Source organism: Penicillium antarcticum (genome assembly GCF_028974205.1).
Source record: "Penicillium antarcticum strain IBT 31339 chromosome Unknown utg000009l_segment0_segment0, whole genome shotgun sequence".
Classification (NCBI taxonomy): domain Eukaryota; kingdom Fungi; phylum Ascomycota; class Eurotiomycetes; order Eurotiales; family Aspergillaceae; genus Penicillium; species Penicillium antarcticum.
This window is the reverse complement of record NW_026695307.1, coordinates 3,010,493-3,038,486: the sequence shown is the minus strand read 5'-3', so window position 1 is coordinate 3,038,486 and position 27,994 is coordinate 3,010,493. Positions and strand designations below refer to the sequence as shown.

The 27,994-nt window shown below is 47.7% G+C and overlaps 14 protein-coding genes across 14 annotated transcripts; 5 read left to right on the top strand and 9 right to left on the bottom strand.

The window, feature by feature from the left end:
• Window positions 1–223: 223 nt before the first annotated feature.
• Window positions 224–2,403, top strand: N7508_009514 (bZIP transcription factor; the record flags this gene model as incomplete). The annotated part of the gene is made up of 5 exons (XM_058467577.1): window positions 224–273; window positions 327–727; window positions 783–1,301; window positions 1,357–1,741; window positions 1,797–2,403. The coding sequence occupies 5 exons, from the start codon at window positions 224–226 to the stop codon at window positions 2,401–2,403; spliced, it is 1,962 nt and encodes a 653-aa protein (XP_058315423.1).
• A 68-nt stretch (window positions 2,404–2,471) lies between these two features.
• N7508_009513 (HpcH/HpaI aldolase family protein) lies at window positions 2,472–3,383 on the bottom strand (the record flags this gene model as incomplete). The annotated part of the gene is made up of 3 exons (XM_058467576.1): window positions 2,472–3,037; window positions 3,087–3,179; window positions 3,230–3,383. 3 exons carry the CDS (start codon window positions 3,381–3,383, stop codon window positions 2,472–2,474), a joined length of 813 nt encoding a protein of 270 aa, XP_058315422.1.
• Window positions 3,384–3,659: 276 nt separating this feature from the next.
• On the top strand, window positions 3,660–5,731 carry N7508_009512 (IlvD/Edd family dehydratase; the record flags this gene model as incomplete). Its single annotated transcript, XM_058467575.1, has 3 exons — window positions 3,660–4,259; window positions 4,312–4,466; window positions 4,522–5,731. The coding sequence occupies 3 exons, from the start codon at window positions 3,660–3,662 to the stop codon at window positions 5,729–5,731; spliced, it is 1,965 nt and encodes a 654-aa protein (XP_058315421.1).
• Window positions 5,732–5,794: 63 nt separating this feature from the next.
• On the bottom strand, window positions 5,795–8,128 carry N7508_009511 (uncharacterized protein; the record flags this gene model as incomplete). Its single annotated transcript, XM_058467574.1, has 4 exons — window positions 5,795–7,063; window positions 7,172–7,651; window positions 7,702–7,732; window positions 7,791–8,128. 4 exons carry the CDS (start codon window positions 8,126–8,128, stop codon window positions 5,795–5,797), a joined length of 2,118 nt encoding a protein of 705 aa, XP_058315420.1.
• A 318-nt stretch (window positions 8,129–8,446) lies between these two features.
• N7508_009510 (putative erythromycin esterase) lies at window positions 8,447–9,790 on the bottom strand (the record flags this gene model as incomplete). The annotated part of the gene is made up of 1 exon (XM_058467573.1): window positions 8,447–9,790. The coding sequence occupies one exon, from the start codon at window positions 9,788–9,790 to the stop codon at window positions 8,447–8,449; it is 1,344 nt and encodes a 447-aa protein (XP_058315419.1).
• A 409-nt stretch (window positions 9,791–10,199) lies between these two features.
• On the top strand, window positions 10,200–11,472 carry N7508_009509 (uncharacterized protein; the record flags this gene model as incomplete). Its single annotated transcript, XM_058467572.1, has 3 exons — window positions 10,200–11,040; window positions 11,094–11,357; window positions 11,420–11,472. 3 exons carry the CDS (start codon window positions 10,200–10,202, stop codon window positions 11,470–11,472), a joined length of 1,158 nt encoding a protein of 385 aa, XP_058315418.1.
• A 206-nt stretch (window positions 11,473–11,678) lies between these two features.
• Window positions 11,679–12,696, bottom strand: N7508_009508 (putative inositol phospholipid biosynthesis protein Scs3; the record flags this gene model as incomplete). The annotated part of the gene is made up of 2 exons (XM_058467571.1): window positions 11,679–11,780; window positions 11,839–12,696. 2 exons carry the CDS (start codon window positions 12,694–12,696, stop codon window positions 11,679–11,681), a joined length of 960 nt encoding a protein of 319 aa, XP_058315417.1.
• Window positions 12,697–13,488: 792 nt separating this feature from the next.
• Window positions 13,489–15,150, bottom strand: N7508_009507 (oleate hydratase; the record flags this gene model as incomplete). The annotated part of the gene is made up of 2 exons (XM_058467570.1): window positions 13,489–14,530; window positions 14,597–15,150. The coding sequence occupies 2 exons, from the start codon at window positions 15,148–15,150 to the stop codon at window positions 13,489–13,491; spliced, it is 1,596 nt and encodes a 531-aa protein (XP_058315416.1).
• Window positions 15,151–16,282: 1,132 nt separating this feature from the next.
• N7508_009506 (uncharacterized protein) lies at window positions 16,283–17,297 on the bottom strand (the record flags this gene model as incomplete). The annotated part of the gene is made up of 2 exons (XM_058467569.1): window positions 16,283–16,678; window positions 16,755–17,297. The coding sequence occupies 2 exons, from the start codon at window positions 17,295–17,297 to the stop codon at window positions 16,283–16,285; spliced, it is 939 nt and encodes a 312-aa protein (XP_058315415.1).
• Window positions 17,298–17,570: 273 nt separating this feature from the next.
• On the top strand, window positions 17,571–18,323 carry N7508_009505 (bZIP transcription factor; the record flags this gene model as incomplete). The annotated part of the gene is made up of 1 exon (XM_058467568.1): window positions 17,571–18,323. The coding sequence occupies one exon, from the start codon at window positions 17,571–17,573 to the stop codon at window positions 18,321–18,323; it is 753 nt and encodes a 250-aa protein (XP_058315414.1).
• A 1,191-nt stretch (window positions 18,324–19,514) lies between these two features.
• Window positions 19,515–20,663, bottom strand: N7508_009504 (putative sarcosine oxidase; the record flags this gene model as incomplete). The annotated part of the gene is made up of 1 exon (XM_058467567.1): window positions 19,515–20,663. The coding sequence occupies one exon, from the start codon at window positions 20,661–20,663 to the stop codon at window positions 19,515–19,517; it is 1,149 nt and encodes a 382-aa protein (XP_058315413.1).
• A 695-nt stretch (window positions 20,664–21,358) lies between these two features.
• Window positions 21,359–22,024, bottom strand: N7508_009503 (GNAT family N-acetyltransferase; the record flags this gene model as incomplete). Its single annotated transcript, XM_058467566.1, has 1 exon — window positions 21,359–22,024. The coding sequence occupies one exon, from the start codon at window positions 22,022–22,024 to the stop codon at window positions 21,359–21,361; it is 666 nt and encodes a 221-aa protein (XP_058315412.1).
• A 982-nt stretch (window positions 22,025–23,006) lies between these two features.
• Window positions 23,007–23,381, top strand: N7508_009502 (uncharacterized protein; the record flags this gene model as incomplete). The annotated part of the gene is made up of 1 exon (XM_058467565.1): window positions 23,007–23,381. The coding sequence occupies one exon, from the start codon at window positions 23,007–23,009 to the stop codon at window positions 23,379–23,381; it is 375 nt and encodes a 124-aa protein (XP_058315411.1).
• Window positions 23,382–24,969: 1,588 nt separating this feature from the next.
• On the bottom strand, window positions 24,970–26,847 carry N7508_009501 (uncharacterized protein; the record flags this gene model as incomplete). The annotated part of the gene is made up of 1 exon (XM_058467564.1): window positions 24,970–26,847. The coding sequence occupies one exon, from the start codon at window positions 26,845–26,847 to the stop codon at window positions 24,970–24,972; it is 1,878 nt and encodes a 625-aa protein (XP_058315410.1).
• Window positions 26,848–27,994: the final 1,147 nt, after the last annotated feature.

Sequence of the window (27,994 nt, the reverse complement as noted above, 5' to 3'; positions counted from 1 at the left end):
AGGCCTGACATGTAAGGCGGCAACATCCGGGCTGAATGATCTCGGGGGCAAATCTCGGAATGAGACGTTCCGACTACAAATGCCGACTCGAAGAAGCCGATCGGCGGCGGCATGCGTGTTCTGCCGCCAGAAAAAGGTTCGGAACTATATTCATATATAGAGATCAAAGGCTGATAATCAGTAGTTGAAGTGTGATGCACAAAGACCGCAGTGCGGCAACTGCATGGCCAAGGGAGTTGACTGCCAGGCAGGTCCTGTGCAACAAAAGCCAAGGTACAGTCTATATTGCCCTGGATGACCTATACAGGACTGAAATCCATAACCAGGCCAACAAATCACCGCATTGCAGAACTAGAACAGGAGAACGAGATACTTCGACAGCAATGCACTCAGCTACGGAACGGCAATGCCGGACCAGCTGCGAGAGTTCAATCAGAACAAGCGAGTCCGATTACATTGGCCAGCCCGCGAACCCCATTACCATTCTCAAGACTAGGAGGTGGTATCGGTCTCTCGCGGAATGATTCTTCCAACCAAACCAGAGACGCATCGCGTCCAGAAGTTCCGGAAAACGACCACCGGAATACATCGCTGTATCATGGCCCAACAAGTACAGTATACGATGATACGAGTCCGAATTATAGTGGGAACAATCGCCCAACTTCAGAGAATCATTCCAATGAAGAGATGACACGGCATCTTCTCTTCTCTCAGACCGCAAGACAGAGTAAGTCATACACCATAGAAAAGTTAACGATCTAGTACTAAATGACTGTACACAGGGCAACTAGAATCCCTCAATCTAGCTGCAGGAACCCTCGACTTTGACAGCGTCGATCCCGAGATAGGCATTCATCTGCTCTCCATATACTGGAGTCGTCAACTCTACACAGCACAAATAATTTACCGGCCAGCATTCATGCGAGACATGGCCTGCGAAGGACCGTATTTTTCCAAATTACTACTGAATGCGATATTCTTTGTGGTATCAAAGCATTGTGACAGTCCCGAGCTTCGCTCTGACCCAAACGATATTACTACCGCAGGATGGAAATTCCGTCAACGGTTCACTCAACTTCTCCGGGACTGTTTTGACAAGAGCGAGATCACCACTCTCCAGGCATTGCTGATTATGTCTAATGCTCTTTTCTCCCGATGTGACGAGAGGAGTTTGTCGTGGCTTTATGCTGGCAATGCGTTCAACATGTTTATTGATCTGGGATTGCATGTGCTTCCTTCCCCGGACAGTATCCCTGCTGAAGAACTTGAAATTCGGAAGCGAGTACTTTGGGGGGCATACCGTGAGTCTACCATCCCCCCAAGGGATCGAACGAATCGAATCTGACAGGTCTACAGTGATCGATAAGATTCAATGCCTTTTCCAAGGCAGACCGCCTCTTCTTAACCACGTTAATATGCGGGCATCGTTGGATTTCCTGGATGATTTCGATGAACTTGAGCCTTTTCAGGATATTTCATACACGACCATCAAGCCATATAAAGTGGTTCCATCATTGAACGTATCTTTGCTAACAAATTTCTGCGAGCTGACAACAATTGTCGAACGAATTCTCTGCGAAATCTATTCCGAATCTCGAGACTCGAGCCTCACTCATAGAGAGAGTGTCTCGGAGGATATCAAGTCCCAACTGAGAAGATGGAGACAAAACCTGACACCTCAGCTTGACTATCTATCCTTTCCAAACCAATCGGTTCTTCTGCCTCAGTCAGCCTGCCTTCTGTGTGTATCCCCCCAGCAATGCCTAATTTAATGGATCCCAACTGACGAAATTCAGGGCTCTGTTCAATGTGTTGATCATTCTCGTACATCGCCCATTAATCACAGGAGGCCAGGGCGGCGTGATAAATTCAACAACCGCACATGAATCAGTCAACGCCTGCACGTCGGCTGCAAATCAAATTGTTCAAATATTGCATGACTACTCCCAGCATTTCTCATTGAGCAGTGCGCCATATATGCTCTCTTATGCCACTTACATCAGCGCGACTATCCACGCTCGGATAGTTGCACAGAAGGGAAGCAACTCTACCGTCTTTCAGTCTTTGGTACTATGTCGCAATATCCTAGTCGAGCATACGCGTTTGTATGCTGCAGCAGAAAAGGCAAAGGAGAATCTAGATAAGCTGATTTCTCATCTGGGGATCGGTGCCCCGGATGATAATCAGCGCACTAGTACTTCCGTGCAGAGTCTGCCGGGTGAAAGTATTGTCATAGAGGACTCAAATATTTCAACTGGCGAACAAGGGTTCTCAGACCGTGCTGTTGGTTTCGGATCTCCTTTGTTAAATTTGGAATTGTCCGATCTCGACCTTGAGGCAATTGCCCAAGGCTTCCAGGTCGATGTCGAGTCACTTTCCTTTTGGCATTCTCTTGGCGCATGAATAAAAATACATCTTATTGAAAAGAAAAATCTATTCCGAAGAACCTCTACTTTATCACTAACGATAGTCTAGTTACCATAAGGCCCAGAAGTAGTCTTACCCGCCTTCTGAGTAACAATCTGCATCTCACTCGCCAGCGAGCTAGTCAAAGCCCCAATATCAGTAATAACATTGACAAAGTCATATCCAAGATCAGCATATTTCTTCGCCTGAGTTCCACTCCCACAGTAAATACCAGCCTTCTTGCCAGCCTTATGAGCCGAAGCCAGAACCTTCTCAATAGCCTGCTCCAATTCAGGGGCGAAGGTGCCGGTCAACACGGGGTGTCCAATACCATTTCCGAGATCGAATGGCCCCACAAACAACAGGTCGAGCCCGTCAACAGCGGCAATGGCATCAACATCGTCGAATGCTTCCTTGGTCTCAATTTGCACGGCTAGCAAAAGGTTGGCATTGGCCTCGGTCAGATATTGCGTAGCAGTCACATTTGGGCCAAAGCGCTCCATTGGGAATGGCGAGCCGAAGCCTCGCTTGCCCTGTGGTGGGAATCGGCATGCCTCGACGAAGCTCTTGGCGTCCTCGACTGTTCGGACTAGGGGAGCGAGGACTCCATGGGCACCTGCGTCCAGTGCTCCTATGCAAAGTGTTAGTATATTGGCTTGTATTGAACGCAAAACACGTACGTTTGATCATCCACGACTGGAAATCCGGAACTCGGACAATGGGACTGACTCCATATGACGTTATGGCGGGGACAGCTTCATGCATTGCAGCGTCTGAAAGAATGTGAGTATGTTTTGAATACATAAAGGTGGGCATTGCCTACCGTCAATGTTGCCATGTTCACAGTCTACCAGAACCCAATCATATCCAGCTCGTGCTAGAGTACGCGACATGTTGCTGCCGGGCAACATCTGCCACACGCCCAGCGCGAGTCTGCCCTTGTCGAGAACGGATTTGACACGGTTTGTTCCTTGCATTGTGAGATGAACGAATCAAGAAATGAAAAAAGTTGAACTCCGTAGATATGTTGTAAGGAAATACCAATATCCGTCCGGCTGGTGACTTCCCGAGAGGCAAATCTCGGCCGAGGGCAACATCTCACCTCCCACTACATCACTACACCCCACGCATTCCGGAAACTGTCAGTCCGACCTCCGCAATTCCAGGGAGACACGAATGAAGAGCCGTCCATATATAATCTGCAATCCCCCACTTAAAATGTCACCCTTGAACATAGTCTCATATCCCACACCATGGCATGCTCAGACAAAAAGTCCTGCGAGGGCTGCTCATGCAGCAATGACGCCCCTGAGCCGCAGTCCATCAACATAGAAGATTGTCTTAGCGAGCTACAAGCTCTGCGACGACGAAACCAGGAACTAGAAACCCGCATGGGTGTCACAAACGAGCGCGACAATGCCCAAGTCCCCGTCAAGCAACCGGGTAGAACACTCCGATCTTCATCGTGGTTTGATTGTGCCAATAACCCTGGTATGACTGCCATCTATATGGAGCGGTATTTCAACTACGGCATTACCCGGGAAGAACTCATGTCTGGGAAACCCATGATTGGAATTGCCCAGACAGGTTCGGATATTGCGCCTTGCAATCGCCACCATATTGAACTCTCGAAGCGGGTTCGGGAGGGTATCCGAACTGCTGGTGGTATTCCGTTTGAGTTCCCTACGCATCCTATTCAGGAAACTTCCAGACGGCCAACTGCCACTCTTGATCGAAATCTTGCGTATCTTGGTTTGGTGGAAATCTTGACTGGGTATTTCCTTGATGGTGTTGTTTTGCTCACTGGGTGTGACAAGACCACACCTGCTTGTTTGATGGCTGCGGCTACTATGGTGAGTTTCATGATTACAGAGAAATTGATACATCGATGCTGACTCCTCGGAGAATATTCCTGCTATCTGCATGAATGTGGGACCTATGCTCAATGGTTACTCCAAAGGAGCTTTGACCGGAGCAGGCAGTGTGTTGTGGCATGGGCGAGAGCTATATGCCACGGGTGACATCGACGAGCATGAATTTATGGATTATATTGCCAGAGGGTAAGTCCTTACGAATAATCTATGTCAGAGCAGCAGAAGCTAATTCTAAATCCAGAACACCATCAGTCGGCCATTGCAACACCATGGGCACTGCCTCAACCATGAATGCCCTGGCGGAGTCATTAGGAATGGCACTCCCAGGGTCAGCCGCCATTCCCGCAGCATACCGCCACCGAGCTCAGTGCGCTTATGAAACCGGCCTACGGATTGTGGAAATGGTAGAAGCAGACCGCAAGCCATGTGATCTGATGACAAGAGAGGCATTCGAAAATGCGATTGTGGCAAACGCCGCTATTGGTGGTAGCACCAACGCCCCTATCCACATCAATGCCATTGCCCAGCATGCGGGCGTGGAAGTCTCCATGGATGACTGGGATACCCTGGGATCAACCATCCCCCTGCTATTGAACATGCAACCTTCTGGCGAATATCTCGGCGAGGAATACTACCGTGCTGGTGGTCTTCCGGCCATTATGGCTGAGCTCTTGGACCAGGGCAAGATTCACGGCGGTGTGCTAACCTGCAATGGCCAAACCATGGCTGAGAATGTTCGTAGGAAGCACACCTGGGACCGGAAGGTCATCCGTCCATATGACGACCCATTAATGAAGGATGCCGGTTTCGCTCATCTGAAGGGGAATCTGTTCGACTCTGCTATCATGAAGACATGTGCGATCTCGCCTGCTTTCCGGAAACGCTATCTTTCCAACCCCGAAGACCCGGATGCGTTTGAAGGATCTGTGGTTGTCTTTGATGGACCTGAAGATTATGAACACCGTCTAGAAAGCTCTGCACAAATTGACGATAAGACCATTCTCGTTATGCGTGGTGTTGGCCCGATAGGTTATCCCGGAGCGGCAGAGGTTGTTAACATGCATCCGCCTGGTCGACTTCTCAAGGATGGTATCGATGGCCTGTTCTGTATTGGAGACGGTCGGCAGTCTGGCACCTCTGGATCTCCTTCTATCTTGAATGCTAGCCCTGAAGCCGCGGCCGGTGGCAACCTTGCCATCCTGAAAGACGGAGACAGGCTTCGTATTGACTTACGAAAGAGGCGGGTTAATCTTCTCGTCAGTGATGAAGAGATTGCACAGCGGAGGAAGGACTTAGGTGTTGATGGATATACTGTCGCTCCTAGTGGTACTCCATGGCAGGAGCTGTTCCGCCAGGAAACGGCACAGTTGAGTGAGGGTATGGTTATGAAGAAGGCCGTCAAGTATCAGAAGCTGGCTCAGGAGGGACAGCCGCTTCGTCATAACCATTGATGTAATTAATGTAATTAACTGTCAACAATTTCCCCATCGCCCTCAGAATAAATGCATTAAGCCTCAGGGCGTAGGCCGCTCTTGGGGCATGATATAATCATAACCATTCCAAATCCCACCAAAAGCACCGGCCTGCATCAAATTCGTCCAGAAAACCTGGTTGTAATCGAAAGATGATGACCCAGGAAAATCGTCTGTAAGAGTCATAGATTCCAGTAGCATGTTCTCTCCAGACATCATATTCCCAGTCTCATGCATAGAACTTGGCTTAGACCAATCTTCAGCCTCCATAGCAGCCCCCGCTACATTCCTCCCAACCTTCTGTTTGGTCAGATGGCCAGGAAGACTCTCCCGAAGCGAACTAACAAGACCCGGAACCTGCAGAACCCTCCCACTCTTCAACTCCACCCTCTCCTTTGCTCTCCAGCTCTTCAAAAGCGCCTGCGCAAGAGCGACGTGCAACGGACTCCGAAGATTTCGACTCAACCCCTTATGATAAGGACTTCGGCAAATAGCAATCCAAGCACGTTCACAGAGTTCGCCATGAGTCCGGTCACGGAGTTCATTCGCAAGGAAAATGTATCCCGGTAAGGGGATATGCATATGACTGTACCAGACTAGTCCACGGAGACTTGGCGTTGAATGGATGGTATTGTCTGATTCGAGCATTTCTATTGCAGCTAGGAAGGCCGCATCTTGTCTTTCTTTGTCCGGGTCTGGAGATGTGGTTCCTCGACAGACGAAGTCTAGGACTCGGAGTTTGTGCAGGGATACGCGAGTCATTAGAAGAGTGAAGAGTTGTAGGGGGATTTCGGTATTGCAGTGTTTTAGATAAGTTGTTTCCATGTGTCTGCAGTAGCGATCGAGGGTTTCGGAGATGTTGGGATCTGGAGTTTGGCTGGTAGGATCCGTGGTGGACGCTTTGTTAAAAATTGCGGATTCGGGAGCCCTGGGATTTGGTCGAATTCCGTTGGGTGCAGAAGCGATGGTAATTTCAATCCGCGTGAGAGCAAAGGTCATCTCTGTGATGCCGGGAGACCATAATGGTGGCTCTTTGGATTGGGGATGGAGGTCTGTATCGTTCACGTTGAGGGGATACCGACAGTCTGCTCCCATAGAGGATAGTGCGTTGATTGGGGATCCGGTGATTTCAGCTATTCGCTTGTCTAGGACGACTATTTGCCACCAAAGTCGTCTTCTTTGCTCAGTATCAAAGGGCGACAGGCCGAATTGGGCACCGTCTCGATGCAGGCCAATGCGGGTTGCCATGCGCACTGCGATGCCTATGAGGCAAAACAGTGACCGGGGATCAATCCAAAGTCTCATAGTGATCTATTCAAAACTTTCCGTTAGCAGGCTCCAGGATGTCTGACGAGTGATAATTTCCTTATTCAAGGCTGACGCTGAAAGATGACGAGGAACCAAGGAAGTGCAACTGACCAGATATAAAATGTAGGCCTGGAGCACCATAAAATCAGAAGACTTCATAAAACAAGCATCTATCAGAGCTTGTTCCATGGCCTCGCGATATCGAGCAAAAGCAGTAGACTGGTCGCATTCGAGAATATTCTGAACGCCCTTTTCATCCATAGAAATAATGGCTGTGAGGTATATCCCAAACATGAGAGCACTGATAGGCTTCGGAATATTGACGAGGTTTGTGCAAGCCTCAATTATTTGAGGTTGAAGTGTGGGAACATGGCTTATCTTGAGAACAGGGTTCACGTTGTTTATGTATATTTGCCATAATTGAATGACTTGGGTTGAAGATGGATGTGATAAAGTCTCCGTTTGCGAACTCCCTGCAAAAAATGGAAAGCCGCTATTGTCACTGAACATGGCATCGAAAGCATGGTGTACAGTTGGACGCTCATTTTCTTCGTCGGAGGAGCCGTTGAGCATTTCGTCAGTAGCTCGATACTGGGTACAGTTAGCTAGGCGTTGCATTCATACCTTGTTCGATCCCATACCTCATTATAGTAGGCAAACCATTTAGAATCTCTAGTAGTATGTTAGGACTCAAGCCTTCAAGTGATGCCACTCAAATTCCAAGACTTACATTTCTTTAGTCGTCCTAGACGGGCGTTTGTTCCCAGGGCCCTCCTTGGGAGACACTTCCTTGTTTTGAGGCAGCTCAGGTGCACCAGAAGTACCCTGGCCAATGAGTGACTCAAAATCAAGCCCATGTCGGGTCATAAGCTCTTCATACTTCTTGACTCTTTCAGCCAAGTCTTTACCTTGGGGCTTCGGTGTATTTCTTTTCCCACGAGGCCGCATAGGAGCAGCAATGCATTCTGCGTTTGCTTTGACGCAGTTTCCACAGGGCTTCTGCTTGTCACACCGGACTTTGCGCCTTTGACATAACGTGCAAGAATGTCCTCTTGTGATCCCAGACATGTTTGAATCCACCCGTGGGACTCGCAGTGTGAAGGGAGGTCGTGCTGTAAAACAAATACATCAACGCAGCTCAGCAGCAAGAAATGTTCACATCAACCGCTACTTTTTTCTTGTAAGACGTCTCGCATTCAATATATAGTAGTGGGTGATGTCTAATTGAATGTCGAACGAGAAACATTATCAAACGTTGCTCGGTCCCGAACCCCTCGGTCCCGACGTCAGACTACGCTAGTCCATAAATGGCATAATTGGATCCCATTTTATACTTGTCTTTCTATCGCATTAGGATCTATGTTCGAAACTTGTCTTTCACATTGACTAGAGCCCAAATGGATATGTTTCACCCTTTCCAAGCGGCGTGTCAGGCTGAATGATCTCGAGAGGATTGACAGCCTGAGTCTCATCAAACCAGATATATCCATCAAACTGCTTGTGTAGAATCGCCTGCGAGTAGTGTGAGATGCGTTCAGTATCAGGGCGATAAAGAACTCCAATAAAGCGCTGAAGCCGCTGCTCAGCGGACAGAGCAGACCACAGAGAAGCATCTATACGATCCCGACGCAAGTCTAGCACGAAACTCGCTACCCCAGTATCATGGGCAATGATCTCCCAACTATCTTTTCGAGACGGACGAACATTCATCACTTTCATATCACCATCCCACTCATGAGCAGCTGCGACCGTCCCAGTATGAGTGCCACAGCCAAGGATGGTCACGTTCTCGTGACCTAATCGCTCACGACACAGCTGTCCAATATTGAGTTCCTTGCGGTGAATACCCATACTGGTATAGCGTGCATCTCCAACGTGAGAGTTATGTGCCCAGACAATAGCTTTTTGTCCCTCATGGTGCTGCAACAGCCTTTCCAAGGTTTCAAACATGTGAATGTCACGCAAGTTCCACGAGCTTGCAGAGCTGTAATACATCGCTTTGTAGTACTTCTCAGCATCACGAACTAGATAAGCATTCTGCTCACCACTGTGATACTCATCGCCATCACACAAGCCGCGCTGAGCATATTCAATCCGTCGTTCCAGAAGATCTGACAACATCTTCACCACACGTTCTTCACAATCTTCCATGCCTTGCAGGGATGCCAGACCATAGGTCGTGGGATCATCAATCCAGGGTTCTAGACACCCATACCTCCGACGAGCGAGCTTGCTTGCCTGTGGATTTATCCGATCCAAGTAATCAATCACCGCGCCAATCGAAGCTCCCATGCTATACAGGTCCAACCCATAGAACCCTGCCCTTCTCTCTGGCGGCAGGCGCTGATTTCGACCACGCATCCACTCTACCAAACGTTGCATTTCGGAGTTTCTCCACATCCATGTTGGAAATCTGTTGAAGGGCTCGTATCCCTTTGCGATGCCTCCAATTTGTGACTTTGGCCCCGGGCGCAAGCGCACGTACCGATCGATCGCTTCTGCGTCCGGCCAGTCTGCCTCCACTGCTACCATGGTGTACCCATGATGCTCGATGAGTCGCTTGGTAATTTCTGCTCGTGCGGAGTAGAATTCGGATGTTCCGTGACTGCCGTCACCTAACAGCATCACTTGTTTGCCCGCGAAGGTATCGAAATGGTAGGCGAAATGTTGGTCCTCAATTGCAGGAAGGGGCTCAATTGCTGAATTGAACAGTCCTTGTAATTGTGGCATTTTCTTTGACCTCAAGAAAAAAGAGACTGATCGCATGGACTGTTGATAGTCAACTGATGAAGCCGGTCAACCTAGACACATTGAATGTTTTTCTTGCTGATAGGGATTCATCTTCCGTTTCCCGATTCCAATTATCGTATTTTTCTGCCCTTCTGTTGTTCGGGAGACTTCCTAGCGAATGGTTTACACCGGGGCGACTAGAAAGTCATGATGACTTCACCCGTCCAACCCGAATCCTAATGCACCAGCACCAATAAGCGCGACAAAAGTGCATGCCACTGCAAAGGAAACAAACTCAATGCAATGTTCTAGGTCTCTAATTCGACCTCGCCTGACTTGCAGACAAACATTCCCTATTTTCAAAAACCAAGCCCATGCTCAATTAATATTCAGCAAGTATACTTCCAAAATGGCTCTCCCAATCAGCAGCCCATCCCCACGCCTAGACCGTTTCGAGCAAGCCATGGAATCACTATATGACAGCTTCACCAGCATAATAGAGCCTGCCGATTGGAATCCGCCACCAAGGTCGGGCGGCCACCGAGGACGATACCTGTGGACAGACGCGTTCGGCGTGATCAACTTGTTGACAATGCACAGCCAATACAAAATATCCACGAAACCAGAAGACTGGGATAAACGATATCTAATACTCGCAGAGCGTCTGGTTCATACCGTGCATAATGTGCTAGGTAGAACCCGCGATGGGGATTCCAGGCTGCCGGGGGCAACAGATACGAACCCGCTGGGTGGTGGGTTGAGAATCGGCAAGACGGATGATCATGGTCCAGATGCAGATGGGCAATATCACCATTACCTGACTTTGTGGATGTTTGCGCTGAATCGGATGGCCAGGGCGTCTGGGAATATGGAATATAACAGACAAGCTGTGCAACTGGCGAAAGCTGTCCATCCGAAGTTCTTTATTGATCGTACCACAGCTCGGCCAAGGATGGTGTGGAAGATGGATATTGATTTGACCAAGGCACTGGTTGCATCAGAAGGGAATCTGGATCCTATAGATGGATATGTGGTCTTTCGCCTATTGCAGGCTTCGGCCGTGGAAGCAGGTGATGGCGAGGTCTTGGCCGAAGAGATCTCCGATTACAGACGTGTGATGAATCGGAAAGGGGAGCACTATGTTTCTAGTGACCCGTTGGATTTGGGAATGACCTTGTGGACAACTCATTGGTTTTCCGAGCGAGAAGCTTGGGCTGCTGAATTATCCAAAAGATGCTTTGAACAAACGTGTCAGTCATTGTTGTCGCCTATAATTTGCCAGTATGCTGACAGATAAATCCAGACAATCTATTCGAAGTCAACCACTACCTGGAGCGGAATATTAAATTTCGCTTGGCTTTTCGTGAATTCGGTACCTGCATGGGCATAGAGTGCCAGGCTAAACAGGCCAAAGAGAAAGAGCTCGCCGTTGACCTGAAGACATTCTCTGCTGCTATTATTGCTGCTTGGGACCCATATATGGAGCTCACCATCGCTGATGACCTGACACCGGAGGACCTGAGGCCTATCACTCGGGTGATGTACGCAGCTGCCTTGATTCCGGGAGGTGAGTCAATCCGATCCGACCAGCCTTGATAATGATACTGACAATATGCTTGTGGATTACAGCGTTTCAAAGTGGTTTCTTGGGCCCCGAAGCCGAGCCAGTACCCGAGAAGTGAACACACCCGACAAAACCGCTGTACATAACTGCCGCACCAGGTGTATCAATGAAAGGGGCCGCATAAAAAGTGTGTTCAATTCATATATCCTATTAAAATTAGGACTAAACGCACCAAAGACCTTGGTTTCTAAGCTCAAAACAATGCAATCTATCATTACTTGGCATATTCACAGATGAACAAATGGCATGTCGAATACACAGCGTCTATACCCCTGGCTGTCCAACAATACTCCTCCATGATGCCAATTGTCTAGGTAGGATATAGATGGCGTAAACGGTGCTCAAAGCGATCGAAAGACCGGACCACTAGCCAGATAAGTTAGCAATAGAAAGTAGAATGCTGGACTGGCAAGAATATACGAACCTTTTCTACCCACGTATGGAACCAAATCGCAGTCATGAAGAGCATCCACCATCCCAAGCCTATAACACCCCAAACAAGACGAAGTGACCACGTCCTGGCAAACCCGCCGTCTTCAGTGGGTTCAACCGTAGCAGCCCTGTCGGCGTCGCTCGGCTTGCGCTCTCGCCCCGCGTTCCCAGTGGGACCAAAGCGAGAAAGAAACGCAGGCGCACTAGCACCGACAGCCTCAAATGCCAAAAGTCCCGTGGCGAGCACCAGCATTAATACATGTCCACTGATATCGTGTCCACCTCTCCAGGCTCCACCAGCAGCCTTGCATGTAGCGGCCGTAAACAGCACTTCTAGGTCGGCGGTCCCGGTACTCATATCCCCGAACTTCTCAAATGCACGTTCGCACTTTCCACCCGTGGCCACAAATCCACGGTCAATAATTGCTGGCCCGAAGAACCATTGCGTTGAGAGGTACCATGCTGTTGTCGCAAGTGCGTAACGCAAAACAGCTTGGAGAGTGCGGCGGAAACGGGCTTCTTGCTGTGACGAGGTCTGTGGAAGGGATGAAGAGTAAAGCGGTTGGAAGATGAGGAGCGATACGAAAGCAGCTGTTGTCCATAGCCATCCAATCTTCACGAAGTAAACATTGAAGATATTGTTCTTGCGGGCAAAGTAGTTGACCGGGCTTTCGGATAGGTGCAGATCTGAGGCGAGAGAGGGCACCAGAGGGCTGGCAGGTTGTGTTTCTCGAGAGGGGTTCGCTGTGGGTGAAATGATCGAGTACAGGGATCCCAACAATAGTGTTGCAGGGTATACAAGGAGGGCAGCCGGAGGAAGAGTGGCAGGTCGCGCGGTGGCTGCAGCCATGGTCGCAAGCACGGTGGGGATTTTAAACGGAGGATTATGCACAGTAGACCAGAAAGAGACTGAAAAGTTGAGGTACTCAAAGCAGATCACAAAGCATGGCGCAATTGAGGTCGAAGCAGGATAAGTTGGCGATTCGAACAGATGACATCAGGCTTTGCCGAGGCAGCTGCATTGATGCCTCAGGCAGAACAAGTAAACACCTGAAGATTTCTTTCCGCCTCAAGACCAAATTGATCCACTTTTTGGCAAGCTTTCCTACTTCTCATTTGCTCTTTTCACTTCCGGCATCTTTCTTAAACGGATCCCGATCACCACACTTGCATAGGATGCTGCCATCCTGCCCAATTCAGCACCTGCGATAACTTCGATAACTTCAATCTCTGGTTTGCGGCTCTCTTAAGTGCAACCTATCCAATACTAGATCGACCGACCGGGAATTTGCTAGTCATGATGATCAGGATCAGAAATTCGTTGATGAAGCAGCCAATTGCTAGTTTTCTAGGTAGCCTTTGTTTCCCACTTGTTGCACAGCTTCTTACAATGATACCCTCGATATGGTACCTTTGACAACCATACACCCCTACAAACATCGATTGGCAGCCAAGTGGTACAGCAACCTTTGCCTGTTGCGCGATATGGGTTTATGAAGACAGACAGTTCTACAACAGGGACCATAAGTCCGTTATAGTGCTATGAAGTGTTGCATATTGGATTCTTGCTTACCTATCAGAAGAATTTTCCATTTCGTATAACTTGGTTCACACACCAAGAGCCTACTGAAACGTCGGGGTATCAGTTACAGAAATCATCCCTGAGAAGCGTGTCTTGATCCAGCCCCATCAACTGACGCACTGCTATCTGCGCTCCTCTCACATAATAATCCATGGTACCGACAATCTCATCTGGGATGTCCACAAACTGCCCAATTAGCGCCATATTGGTCATTCCTTCAGGAATAACCGGTGGCCGATCAGAACATTCTCTTGGCAAAAAAGGTGCTGCCATGCGTGGCACCACACAAGGGATGGTGATCGAATCATCGAGGATTGGTTCCAGCGGTAATTGCAGATTGTACAGAATCTCAGTCATGATTTCCCTACCCGAACACTCGAGCATGGGTTTCTGGACGAAGTCTCCTTTGCGTTCTGGGAACGCTGCATAGCCCCAGAACACTTGAACGTCCGACGGCTGACCAGGAAACATAGGTTGTTCTGGGATCTTGAGGCTGAGTAACCAATTGCTGTCTTTCAGGGTAACAAAAACCCCGGACCCTGGGGCGTCGCCCGTCAACTCGGTGAAGCGGTTGAAGAACTCTGGGCTCTTGAGTGTCACGGTGAATGATTCCTGCCTAGATTCACACATCCGTGTGCAGAAGTTGTATGCATTTCCAAACTTTGGATCTTTTGTCGATAACTCCAGCCACAATAGCCAATTTTCATCCAACTCTTCGTCGGGACGCATGGTTTCGAGCGACGGTGGTGTGGTATTTGTTCCGCTTGTTGCCCCTGATATCACTGAACCCAAGGACACAATCACAATATCGTTGGGTCCGACATCGATGGTTATCTCCGGGCTGTTGCCTTCGACTGCGTGAATAGAGGAAACACGCCGGTGGGTTTCGGGTTCAAGGATAACATCAGTAACGGTGGTACCGAAGCGGAAGTCGACTCCGCGGGATTGAAGAAAATTTGCGACAGGTACTATGATAGATTCGTGGCGGTTATATTGCCCGTTGTCGAGCGGGCGTAGGTGGTTCAATTCGTGCTTGCCGTTTTTGAACCAATGTACATATCGACGGAACTCAGCGGCGCTATGTCTGGGTTCGAAACCGAAACTATTCAGAAAAAAAAAATCAGTCAACATAGCTCCCGGACATAGTTGCGTCCGCCTTGATACATACGTAGTAGCCAGTGTTAACCAATGACTGCTTCGGAAAAAGCTCGAGTGGAAGTGATCTTGAATGCGAGATCGTCCTAGGCCCTTCTCTGTCTTTGAGGATAGCATATACAAAGCTATGCGGTCTCTCAATCCTACTCCCATTTGATTCGGGCTAATCCGTGCCAATCCGGAGGTCTTTCGTGAGAGGATTCGCGTATTCGGGCTTTTATGGGGTGGCCTTGAGCGTCTAAACTCGCAAATATCGTCCAGCGTTGTCTTCTTCGGATCTGACTTTGAAGGCACAATGGAGAGGAGTTTCTCCACGTAAATGTTATTGAAAGCCGGCATTGCGCCGGCACGATAGTCGTACCCATTGACCGGATCTCCCGTGCTCGCTGACCCTCCGCCAGCTTTCTCTAGCGTTTCAATTATGTGAATTCGTGAGGGTGGGATTTTAGCCTCTTTGATTAGGTGTACCGCCGCTGTGAGCGAGGCAATACCACTCCCAAGAATCCAGGCATCCATATCATCTGTAAAGGAAGGTTCCATTTGCAGACTGGACATGTGGGACATCATTGTGAGAGTCTGGATGTTTGATTTCCTGCCAATAGGCAAGAAAGCAATTTCTGGTGTACAGTATGATCAGAAATCATTATGAGCAGAGAAAGCGGGATTATTCAATGCTTATCCAACCTAATGTGGCGGCGGAGATAGTCTGATGTCAGGCCAAAGTAGTAACCCTGGATCGTACCTTCTTCTGATGCTGATTTGCTACCACTATTTACTCGGTCCGCGGGATTTGGGTAGACTCCAGACTATGCTAAAATATACTTTAGGTCACCAGCTCAAATGCGAGTGTATGAGGATTTTATCGTTGGATTATATCCGAGTTACCATAGTTCCGGGTTTATGTGGATGAGTCTAGCTGCGATTAGAATCAAGTTGGGGCTCGTCATCATAGGCCAACTTTGATATTCTTACCATCTTGAGTAATATCCTGCGCATGTCCCAGATCGGGGCTATTTCTTTTTCTCATGGATGCGCCGACACGGCGGAGCGCTTAAATCATTTTTGGCATGCACGTCGGTCGGACTGCCAAGAACTGAACATGAATGTATTATTTCATTTTGTATCAAAGTTCTACACAGGCATGGAGCCTATAAGTAGGTTTACAAGTGGTCATTATGCATCAAAATTTCCACCGCATCTATGAAATCGTTTCATTCAAACCACGGTTTCCGCAAACAGCAACGGGTCACTTGCAAACTACACGATTTGTAAACGTCGTCTCTAAGCCGAGACCCAAGGCCAAATGTGTCAGCAAAATGCAAAATGCAAAATGGCATCCGCGTGACCGCCACATCGGAGGTCTAAGAAAAGAAATGCAACAGCCATGACATCATGACATGAGAACCGTGTGCTATGCTCTTTTGTTTCGTTTTGTCGTGCAGATATTTTTTTGGATGTTTGCCTGGCTCATGCTATGAGCTCTTATAGCTTGAATTTCGTAGATAGCGAACTAGTTATCTTTGCCTTATCTTTTATTCCTTCGGCGTAGTTGGCCTAATCAAAATATTCATTCGAACTAAGATCATACTCTAGCTCATCTATGAAAGTTGATTGAATGGGAGATAAGGTATAGTTCAAGTAGTAAATCACAGGGATTAGGGAAACTTGTGTTTTATCGTTGTCTATACTGATCCCAGCTTTATGAAGAAGGATTCATCTTCGCTTCTTTCACTCTTTTCTCTTCCCGTTCGCTATAACGATCACCAAAGAGGGCGATGTGAGGACGCATCACAATCGTGTATTTGACAAATTCTTCCATGCAATCCGCCAGACGGTCTCGGTTGCTACTCGGCATGAGTCTTTGGTCGTCGGGGTGACCTTCATCTGGAAACTGTGTATATGCTCTCGGGATTGAAGATTGATTCGGAATAGTGAACATGCGCATCCACCGACCAAGGATACGCAGTGAGTTGACAGCGTTGAATGATTGAGATCCACCACACACTTGAGCAATGGCCAGTGTTCGGCCTTGAGTCGGTCGGACGCTTCCTGTGCTCAAAGGGATCCAATCGATTTGATTCTTAAATACGGCGGTCTAGAATCGTAGATAAAGCACGAGTTAGTAGAAGTTATATGATGTGTTGCGAGTATCTTGATGAAGATAAACTAACCAAATTGCCGTGTTGTTCAGGTGAAACCCAGAGATGCCCATCACTCCATTGACTGAGCTTTCGAAGCTCCTGTACCTTGGGATGATCCGTATCGACGTCGTTTTTGACCGGAAGGCCCTGAGGATCAAAGACGCGTACATCGCAGCCCAGTCGGAACAGAATACGAGAAGCTTCCATTGCCACTAGCCGCGAATATGATCTTTTTCGAAGACTGCCATAGAGGACTAGAACTTTCAGCCTCTCGTTTGTATCTTGCAGATTTTGCTCGGCCATGTCGAGTGCAGTGGCCAATTCTAACTCGTTTATCCAGTCTTGAGTTTCACCATCATTCAGAATGAAAGGCCTATACTTCTGGCGAACGTCTGGATTATCTTCGTGCACAGGCAATGATAAGGACCGAAAAGAGCGATCGGCTTTGGGGGCACTTCCAGCCACTTGAGGAAGAGCAGAGGACATGCTTTTTGAATAGTTGGGTAAGAGAGATAGTCTCGAAGATGTTGCAGGCCTAATTATCGGCACTCGTTTTGTGAGGAGATTCCACATTGGAGGTCAAACGCACATACTATACCAAGAAATGCCTCAAAAGCGCAAAAACAACAAATATTTAAAGATAAAGATGAGTATGTCACTACTAGCTGGTGATTGGACAAGCTTAAAATGGGGCTGTATCGTGTCTATCATTGGAGGATTCGGTTACCGGCTTAGTAGTTAAGGCAAATTAAAGGACAATTCTCGGTGATTCCCGTTGATCCTGACATGTCCCAGGCCAATATATATCATTACAGCATTCCGACTCGTAATTTTCTTATCCTCGGCATGAACGCAAAGCAACCCGAAAAATCCAAGGAACTTGCAACCTCATCAGCGAGAATCCGTGATAATCAGCGGCGTTCTCGCACACGACGAAAAGAGTACGTCCACGATCTCGAGCAGCGATTACGCGCGTTTGAAAAGCTTGGCGTAAAGGCCACACAGGAGGTTCAAGCAGCGGGCAAAAAGGTCGCATCAGAAAATGTTCTGCTACGATCTCTGCTTATGCTTCACGGTGTGACCGAAACACAGATCACTCAGTATCTGGAGTTACATGGACACGTGCCTAGCTCCATTCCACCTCAGTCCCGTGCAGAGCCCTCTTCGGGATCGCAAAATCCCCTTCAAATAGCCCAAAGTTTACATCCCGTCGCATACCACCATCGACCAACAAACCCATCTCAGGATGAGTTGAAGAATCCGTCGCATGAGCAAAGCCAAGCAAGTCTTGAGTATATACCATCGGAATCAAATGAATACAAGGGTGTGAATTTTCTTCATACTCAAGAATCTGGCCCAGAATCAGCATCCATCCCTACGCCCGTTACGACCGAGCCCCAGACCGAATCACGGCAGTCTGATAATCGCGAAGAGACCGGCCAATTCACATCCTGTATGGCAGCAGAAATGATCATAAAAGATATGCAGGCCCATTTAAACAATCGTGATGTGCGATCTGAGCTTGGATGTAATTCAGAAGGAGATTGCATGGTGAAGAACATGTCGATATTTGACATATTGGATAAATCACAGGAATGAATGGACTGAAATTATATATTAAAAGGAAACACATTGTATGGCACAAAAAAGATGCAATACACGGCGACTACGTGCCCGAATCCAGGTGTCTCGATATCAAAAACGGGGCTCAACTTTTTGTATCCAGATTCCAAGAATGGGTTGTAGATATATGTAGCAGTATACATAACTGCGAGAATACTCCATCCAAAGCGAGCACGCGAAGCTCGTGTCAGCCCCTGATTCTCAAGAAAACCGCCGAAGGCAATGTCAATGACGAGCCCAAGTTTCGAAACAATGAATGCGGCCAGGGCCCGAGCTCGGAATGTGAAGGATACCGTCAAGTAATAACCTTCATATGTCTGCGCCCATTGACTTCTGAGAACGACTGTCATCAGCATGGAAACTTTCGGTCGTTTGAAAACCAGCCAGAATCTCAAAAATCCCCCCGCGACTGTCGTGCGTGCCGGTCAGATTGGTTTTATTCCATCTTTCCGGACACGCTTCTCAATCAAAGAGATGAGCAAGATGAGCAGTACGAGCGGGAGACCAAGACATTGCAATCAAATGAGAATAAAGTATGTTTTGTAACTGATGAAGCCTTATTGATCATCGCCAAGATTTAAGGCCAGTTCAATTGAAGATACGAGGATCAGGGAGAACCAGATAGCCAGCCACTAGGGATTTCAAATTAGAGAAGGAGCATTCTGCACCGACACGAAAAGTAACTCACAATAAACCCTTTTTCTATTTTCTTTCGGGTAGCCAATACTCATCGCCGCCTCAGAAACCCAGAGTGCCGCAGCCTGTTAATGAAATTAGTGCCATGAAGAAGGACCGATGATTATGACTAACACACCAAAATACCACAAGTCGCCGCGCCAAAGAGCTTGTCTTCTAAGTTCTTAGTGAACAGGGATTATCGAAATGTGGTTGACCTGGAAGATGGTGAAATGTCAGGATCGATAACGTGACGACGCCTCGTTATTAGAGCTTCGTCTCGAGGTATCAGTGAAGTCTTCTCTATGGTCTATCCTCAGTAGCTGCGGGGTTTGTCCGAAGCTGACGAGGTTATCTGAAAAAATGGAATGGTGAAATATGTCACCATTGTCGAGTTACATGAGCGAGTCCGCAACACATTCAAGAAGGAATATCAAAATAAAAGGTGAGCCAATGTTTGGTAGATCGGATATTTGATTAACGATGCAGATTCTAAAGCTTGCTAGTATAAGTTGCTGTCTGCGGGATACCAAACTTGGAAAGATCCTCTGTGCTCTTTCCATCAATAGCCAACTCCGCTAGAACACGGCCAAACGCAGGTGCAAATTTGAAAGCATGAGCAGCTCCAAGTCCGACAATGATATCACGATGCCTTTCCAGCGGGCTGATAACGAATTGTCGGTCTGGCGTAATGGTGTATTGACAAGTTACAGTGCGAAGGGGCTGGCGACCATCGTCGGGCATGACCTTGCCCATAAATGCGTTGAGTTGTTCGAGCAACTGAGGAGAGTGCACATAAGTACGCTGCTCAGGTATCATGAAATTGTTGGAGGTATCACGAGCAGCCTTGATGGTTGGCTCGCCGAAAGAGGGGAAGCCGTAGAAGCAGGGATCACCACCCCAGATCCACACGGGGAAACGGCTTGACTCCCAAGCTTCCTTTTCCGTCGGTTTGAAATATGTGACTTGCTCTTGCATCACTGACAACGGGATGTGTACGCCGAGAGGAGCGAGAAGCTTATTTGTCCATGCATCGGCTGCGAGAATCACTTTCGCTGCGTGTACTTGTCCCTTTGATGTCTGTATCACGACTCCAGAGCCTGATGCTTTGGGAATGACCCGGTCCACTCGTGTATGCTCTTTCAGCACCGCACCGTGGGTACGTGCCAGACTTTGCATGGCCAAGACAGTCTTTGCAGCATGGGCAATACCGGTGTCGGCTGTGTATACTGTGTCGACATTATCCGGAATGTCGAATTGGGGCCATCGCTTGTTCACCTCCTTGGCAGTGAGAACTTCGTATGGTACATTCCGGGCCTCCAAACTTCTTGTGAAGTCCCCGATGGGAGTTGGGGCATCTTTAGGGAGGAAGAAAACACCGCCAGTAATCGTCAACAACTTTTGGTCCGTAGCTTTTTCAAGGACGGCCCAGTCCTTATAGGCAGCTTGAGCCAGAGCCACATATTCGGGTGATGAGTTGGTGGTTCTCACAATACGCGATGTATCATGCGAGGCGCCATGGACGTTACCTAGCTCAAATTGCTCAAATGCAATGACTTTCTTGCCCTTTTGAGCAGCGTGATATGCTGCTGCACTTCCTAAGACGCCGAGTCCCACAACTGCCACGTCGTACTGTTCCATAATATCGGCGTTATATAGTTGAATTTTTCGTAACCACTTGCTGGATCTAATATACCAACAGCTCATAACATGGCCTTAATTTATGTTCTTGGTGGTACATATCTATAGGCGTGGGAGGACGGTGACGCGGGCCGCTCACGTGTCCGTTCCCCTCAACCGTCATATGCTTGCAACGTTGGGGAACCAGTCATCTTTGGTCAACTTCCTGGTACTCGTGGGATCTGGGTGGGTTGATTGTGTAGTGGTCTGGGGGTGGAGCTTGATGCTTCCTAGTAAGAGACCGTGTCGGCCCGTCTCTCCGTTCTCCTAAGCGGTCTTTCTAGAACGAGCCCTCCGTGCTTGGCCATATCAATCGGCTTTGCAGCTTTGCTGAAGGTCTTATTGGGTGACATTATACTGACCAAGCTTTCTTCTGAAATCTCAAGATGTTCTCTTGTGGACGAGTTAAAGTACAAAGACGAGGAAAGAGCAAGCACTTTCCGCTTGACAAACAAGGCCAAATGCGTCACGCATGGGCCCATATTCTTAACTCAAGACTAGTTCCAATATAGTCTAGGCGCTTGCAAAGGCTGATATGTGCAAATAAACACCAAACTTCAACAATAATAAATTCCAAATTCACTTCGGTGAAGTGCCCACACTGGGAATTCCAGCGCCGGGTTCTCGATGAGGAGCGTGGAGAACGAAAGAGCCGCTCAAACACTACCAGCTCTCATTCCTTTCGATGGAAAGAAGCGGAAAGCAACAAGATCTACAGTCTTGGAATCATCGACTTCCGTGAACTCTCGGAAGCGCTGGAAACCGGCCTTGATAAGAACTTTTTGACTGGGAGCATTCGTCTTATTCGTGATGGCAATGAGCTGCTCCTCAACTGCACCTTCACTATCTACCATATCCTTCTGAACCTGGATCTCTCTTTCAGCCCGAGGAAGTTCTGACCAGAATTGAAGCCAAGCACTCAGGAATTCCGTGGCGATGCCCTGCCCCCAAGTCTCAGTTCGGAGCATGTACCCCACCTCGGGCCAGCCGTGGTCTCCGGGATAAAGATGGCATCCACCGATGCCGATGAATGCACCAGTGTCTTTTAAGCAGATAGCACAGTTAGCAGTGATGGCATCGTTGGGTCCCAGGAATGGATCCAGCTTCGCTTTGCTCTGTTCGATGTCTTTGTCGATGCAGCCAGCCTTGGTCCACTTCATGACTGGCTCTTGAATGCGCAGAGAATGTAATGCTTCCAGGTCACTTGATCTGAGAGCACGGATGACCAATCGACTCGTTATGATATCTGGTCGGTCCTTATTCCGTGGAAGCGGGATGGTCGGCAAAAGAGACCTGACGGTCACGAAGTCTTGTGTGCTCATTTTGAGATGACTGTTGCCTGAACAGAAGGGCGAAAGGCTACTCAAAGTTTTGCAATGGAAGTGACAAAGTTGTCTGGGGTTCAAATATCGAGAGATGACTCAACGGATTGGAAATTGTCTTACAGTCGTGTTCGGTAGTTGCCGGTGATTACCCTATCCGGCTTAGCGTGCACTGGGCTCGGCATTTTCCCTTTTCAGCTTCAGAGTATCTACAGTGATGGGCCACAAGTCCACTCATACTCCGAAATTTATACCGTATACATTGTCAATGCTGACAGGAACTAAAAAAGCGAAAAAGTGAGGCCAAAGTAGAACGAAAACAGTGTACGAAGCTTCTAACAATTCACTAATCAGGGATGAGGGCCGTATAACCTGGTCATCTAAATTTAATCATTATGTTGTATCAGTTCAGTTCTTGAATTTAGCGTCCCCTGATATCAAACCCTTGTTTCTACGGCAGGTCCTGGCCCATTTCAACTGCGCTGATCAATTTTCCGAGATGGTGGAGGGATTAGGAAGGTTCTGTACACTTAGAGCAATTTAAAGTTGAAGTGCTGGATGGGGCTTGTCTGTAGCTCTATGAGTATCAAGATCAATTTAAGCTTGTTTCTGGCCAATTTTGGATTATTTGATTGTTGCGGTTCCTGTGTTCATTACCGGATTTGTAAGTCTTATTGATAGGATAGGCGTGAGAGTCGAACAATAACACCCTGAGCTGCTTAGATCATATCTTGGTTATCATTGTGCTTTTGGACTACTCATGTCCTTATGATTTCTTTCTTTCTCGAAGGTTCAGCTGAAAGATGTATCTGCTTTCCACGTTCCACGATTTCGGTACAACTAGTGGCAAGTTTGCTCGTTTTGGCCCCCATTTTTGCCTGAGACAACATTAAAGTAAATACCAGTCGGTCGCAGGTTGTTACAGAAGTTCCTAAAAATTTTCTTCTCTTTCTCAAGAGGCTCGTGGAATATACACCCCAATATGCTCGGCGAGATTTTCCAATACTTTGAAGAGACCTGGCGTATAGCAGTCTTCCTAGGGACAGTACTTCTCCCCTTCATGCTCAAATTCCTTTTGAGCCTTGCCATCATTATTGGAATCGTCTTTGTTGTCCTTTTTATAAGCGGAGCCATCGTCGTTTCCCTTGGCTTTGTTGACCTTCCTCCGGAGAAAAATAAGCAACAAACCACTTCTCAGTCTGCCAAGGAAGAAGCCACTTCACCACCGAAAGCCTGCGAGGACAGCCCAGATCCAACTAGTTTTGCTGGAGATCGCAAAAGACGTCTTGAGATTGAAGTTGAGATACTCGAAGAAGTTTTACACGAGAGGCGGGAGGAGCTAGCAAAGCTCGCTTAATGTGCCACTCGGGTCTTTTGCTCGCCTCACGGGTGTTTATATGAGGGGTTCTTATAATGATCGATATCATAATATGAGCTGTTGGCCTTGTGTTCTTGTTTTCGATATCGAGATATGAGAGCTGACGAGAGTGGCTATTCTTTGAGAAAATTCGAGGTCGACATAATGTGGGTGATCCAAACCCAGAGCGCTTTGTATGCTTCCTAAGTGTACGGTTGATCTCTCGCGGTTCAGACCCCGCAATTGCCTTTTTTTCCAGACGCGCACTCCAAGGTCTTCCAAGATAATTTCGTAGTGTAATGTTCGCACCTGGACCTTCTCGTGTAAATCAGTGAATTATAAGAAATGAACTACGCAGGCGCGCCTGGCTTGGAGTTCGGAAAGGGGAATACAAAGGTTGATCCAGCTGTCACTACGCGTGAGTACTGCTCTTACTTACATTTCTCTCTCCAGTATCATCGCAACATTAACCAAGGATATGATATCAGCAATTTCTCATTATTATAAGGTTTTCTCGACCGTGCCTCATGGCACCAGCTTCTGGGCCTCTACTGGGCGCATTGATGTTCAATTTGCAGACGGTTCAGTCCAGGCCTTCTTCATGAAAGTCCTATCACAGGAAATGGGCAGAGCTCCAGTTCGTGGAGAGTTCGAATCAATGACTGCGATTCATGATCTCATTCCTGGTTCTGTTCCGAAGCCAATTTCTTGGGGGAGTTACGAGACAGTGCTCGATACATACTTTTTGCTGTGTGAATTTCGGAAAATAACTGGAGACTTGCCCGATGTGAAGATTTTCACCAGCTGCCTTGCAGGTGTACATTTGAAAAAGTAGATCGCCAACTGTAAAATTCGGATTCAGTGTTCCCACTTACGGCGGCAATCTGTCGCAAGCTAATGAGTGGTCAGATATCTGGGAGGCCTTCTTCAAGAGAGGAATGAGACACACACTCGAACACGAAATGTTGGCTCAAGAAATCAGTAAGAAAATTTCCCAGTTCAGCTCTTTTATATTTCACAAAGTGATTCCCCGGTCACTACATCCACTTGAATACGAAGGCCGATCTGTGAAGCCTTGTCTGGTGGACGGTGGTCTGTGGTATGCTAGCACGGATTTCACCACGAATGAAACAGTGCTATTTGATGCCTGCTCCCTCTATGCTCATAATGAATGTATGGCATTCTAAATACCCTTTAATGGAGAAAATTCGTTTTGCGGAAGCGGCTCTCATAATTTCAGCCTGGGATATAAACGTTTGACGAGCGTTTTCAGGCGAATCCCAAATAACCTCAATCTAGTTATCTCTCATACTTTAAGTTTTGGACCAAGCACCATCAACCTCCGGCTAACTACTATTGTAAACTAGGTTCGGCAGATTACCGAATCGATGGTTTTTCTGGGGAAGGTTCGTTTCACTCAAGCAAATGTCAATTTAGATTTAGCTTGCCAATAAAAATCAGCGTTGCATCGCGTTGCGGTCTAGCAAAGCAAAAACCCGAATAAAACAAAAGATAAATAGCAAAATATTGTAAACGAAACCCTTCTGTCACTGTAGTTGAAGGGACAATGTCCTTCTAGGGGGGCGGTTCAGAACACAGTCTCGTCGCGGTTGCCTCTCCAGCCATTTCCCTGCTGCTGATAATCATGACTATAGCTGGACTCATCCTCAGCGTATTCAGATGCCCCTTTTTCATCGCAATAAGCGTTGTAGCCTCTCCGGGAGCTTTTTTGCTCGACAGGAGCATAGGTGCGCTCATCCTCTTCAAGGACTTGTTCGTCGCCATATTGCTGGCCATCCTGATATTCTTGCGTGTCGCGGTGATCTTGGCTGTTTTGCCGGTATCCTCCAAATTGATTATAGTTTTGTTCACTCTGGTTCTCATCCTGGTCGTTGGTCTGAGCGTCGTAACTTTCATTGTTGTCCTGTCTGTCTGAATTCCACCGCTGGCCCGAGCGATCTTCCTCCTGATCATTGGATGAAACTGGCTCGTTCTCTTTGTATTCGGCATATTTGCCACCAGAAGTGGGCTCTTCGTTGGCCTCGTAGTTATTGAAACGGTAGCGTTGGTTCTGGCTTTGCTGAGAATCGCCTCCGTCTCGCTCGTAGTCATTCTGGTCTGACTGGAAGTTATCCTGACTTCCCCTGGAATTATCCTGTTTTTGGTCACAGCAGTTTCGAGCTTCATAGTTAGGTTGGCCGTACCCACGACGCTGTTGCTGCTCATAGACTTCTTGGGGCTCTTCTTGCTGCTCTTGCAAGTCGTCGAAACTTTGATATCTCTCATCATCGGGATTTTCGTTCATATATCCACTTTCCAGGCGAACATTTTGAACTTCTGCATCTTGGGCGGGGGACCATGCAGCTTTCTGATATTCCAGATCGTGTTGGTATTGTTCCTTCTCAGACCTGTCTTCCTGGTAGTTCTCCAAGGATCTTTCTTCAGCTTCTCCTGGAGGAAGAGTCGTATCTTCATTGATAGGTCTGACGTTCATGTATATCTTGGAATAGGCTACCTTCTTCATGTTCCCATTTGTGGGGATCTCGTAAGAAGCTCCACTGGCCATCTTCACTTCAATAGTGGCCGTGTAATCAATATCAAGTGTGCCGGTGTAGGTCACAGCCTCAATAGAAACCGCATCATTGGCGCTTTCAATCTTTCCAGAAACACCGGCCGTCATACCATCCGTAATCTCTGTAGAATCTGCAGTTGAGTCCTCTTTGGACCAGACGTGGGAGACAGATTCGGTAGCTCCCACCTCGAGTTTTGATTTTGCAACGAATAAATCCACTTCACCTGACCACGTCTCAGTCAAAGAGAGTCCCAGGGTTGTTGAATGTGATTTAGTTTCAGTCACGGTGTGTGTTTCATTTTCAAGCCTGGGCCGTTCGAATTTGTAGTCGTAAGACTTCCCTAGCCATGGGAATTGGGCCGACTTGATCATTTTCGGTTTTATTCCTTGACTCGTACCCGTGGGATCATTCTTGAATTTGACGTTTTTCATCTTCATGGATTCAACCTTAGACAAGAAATAGACGCTCATGTTGTCGACTGTGGCTCCGCAATTTCCTCCGATGCCGACCCAGAGGCCACATCCAACGTCCATTGGGTACTCCTTGTTTCCGCCGTGACCACCGTAGTCGAATGTACGTCCCTTTGAGGTGGTGAATTTGATTCGGCCGAGGTTTGTGCCCTTGCCGTTTCCCCAGAGGCTCAATGATTTTACAATTTCAGAGGCGTCTTCGAAAATGAATTCCAAATAGTCGCCCCATCCCCCGGAGCCCATTTTCTTCGTCGTTTCGTCATTTGTAAATTTGATAGAGACACCGATAATGTCTTTGCCAGATGCCCAGACACCAAGTCTTTCCACCAGACCGCCAGTCTGAGCAACGAAATCTATCGCGCCGCCGCCGGTTCCACCAATGGCACCGAGGTTGACAAGAACATTCCTAGGATAGGTGGGCATGATGGATCTTTGTCGTCAAGAGGCTGATTTGGAAGCTTTGAAAGTGATGTAACAAGGATATCGATGTAAGGTGAAGATGATAACTGTGTATGCTGGAACCTGTCTGCTTCTGATAACGTAAAATGCGGACGGCAGAAGCTGAATATATATTGCCTCCATAACAATTTTCATATTACCATATCACCTTTTCGCCTGCCCCTACTATTTTCAATTCTATCAGCCACATCAACCCATGTAGCTGCAGCAAGGACTTCTATCTCATTGCATTGAAGAATAATTTGGACCCCCATTCTCACCAAGTCACAGCTCAGTACGATTTCATGTTCAGCTCGGCTGCTGCAGTCAGCAAACTTTCTTGCCACAATATGAATCTGGTAGTCAGTCGGAGTTCTCCGGAGAAGTGGAAGGCAATGGTAGCCGGATACGGGTGTATATTAAATACCTTCATCGGGAAATATGCAAGAATATCCCATCAAGTTTCTATCGCTTGCCATGTGTGTTGGCCATGTTCGAAGAGCCTACCACATACTTTACTCTAGATTGGGACCCAGGCCTGTAAATATTTGGTTTCCCGAAGAAAGTCTACATGCGAATAATGCCTTAGTAGACTAAAAGAAAGCACCGCTCGTCCAACTTGTTGACTGAGAGCCATCGGGAAATGTTAATAATATGGATGATATACCTCGCACAACATAGTTGACAAAAATCACCAAATGATCCCGCGGAGTCAAGGGAATAGGTATGCATAAGAATGAGAGACAACAGCCGATAGAATCCTCTGATCCAATTGAGGCCGTCTGCATGGAAACAAGACTCTTGGCAAAGCGTGGAATTGCCTTGGCGCCAACGCTTGCTTCACACCAGTGAGACACTGCTGCAGCTATCGTATCCGGGGATAATTCGCAACGCAACGTGTCTGCTGCTTCCAGTCTGCGCCCCGATACAACTCTGTCATCCCTGGCTTCCTCTTTACATGAAACAATCTGGGGTTTCGGCCGGTCTGTGTCATCACGCACTAAGGTCATACGAGGTACAGCTGAACCTCCACTCAAGTTAAGTCAACTGTTAAGCATAATTAACATCCAAGCTGCGGTCAGATTACGAAACTCAATGTGGAGGCTTTGAAGGATTACCTCAGATATTCCAA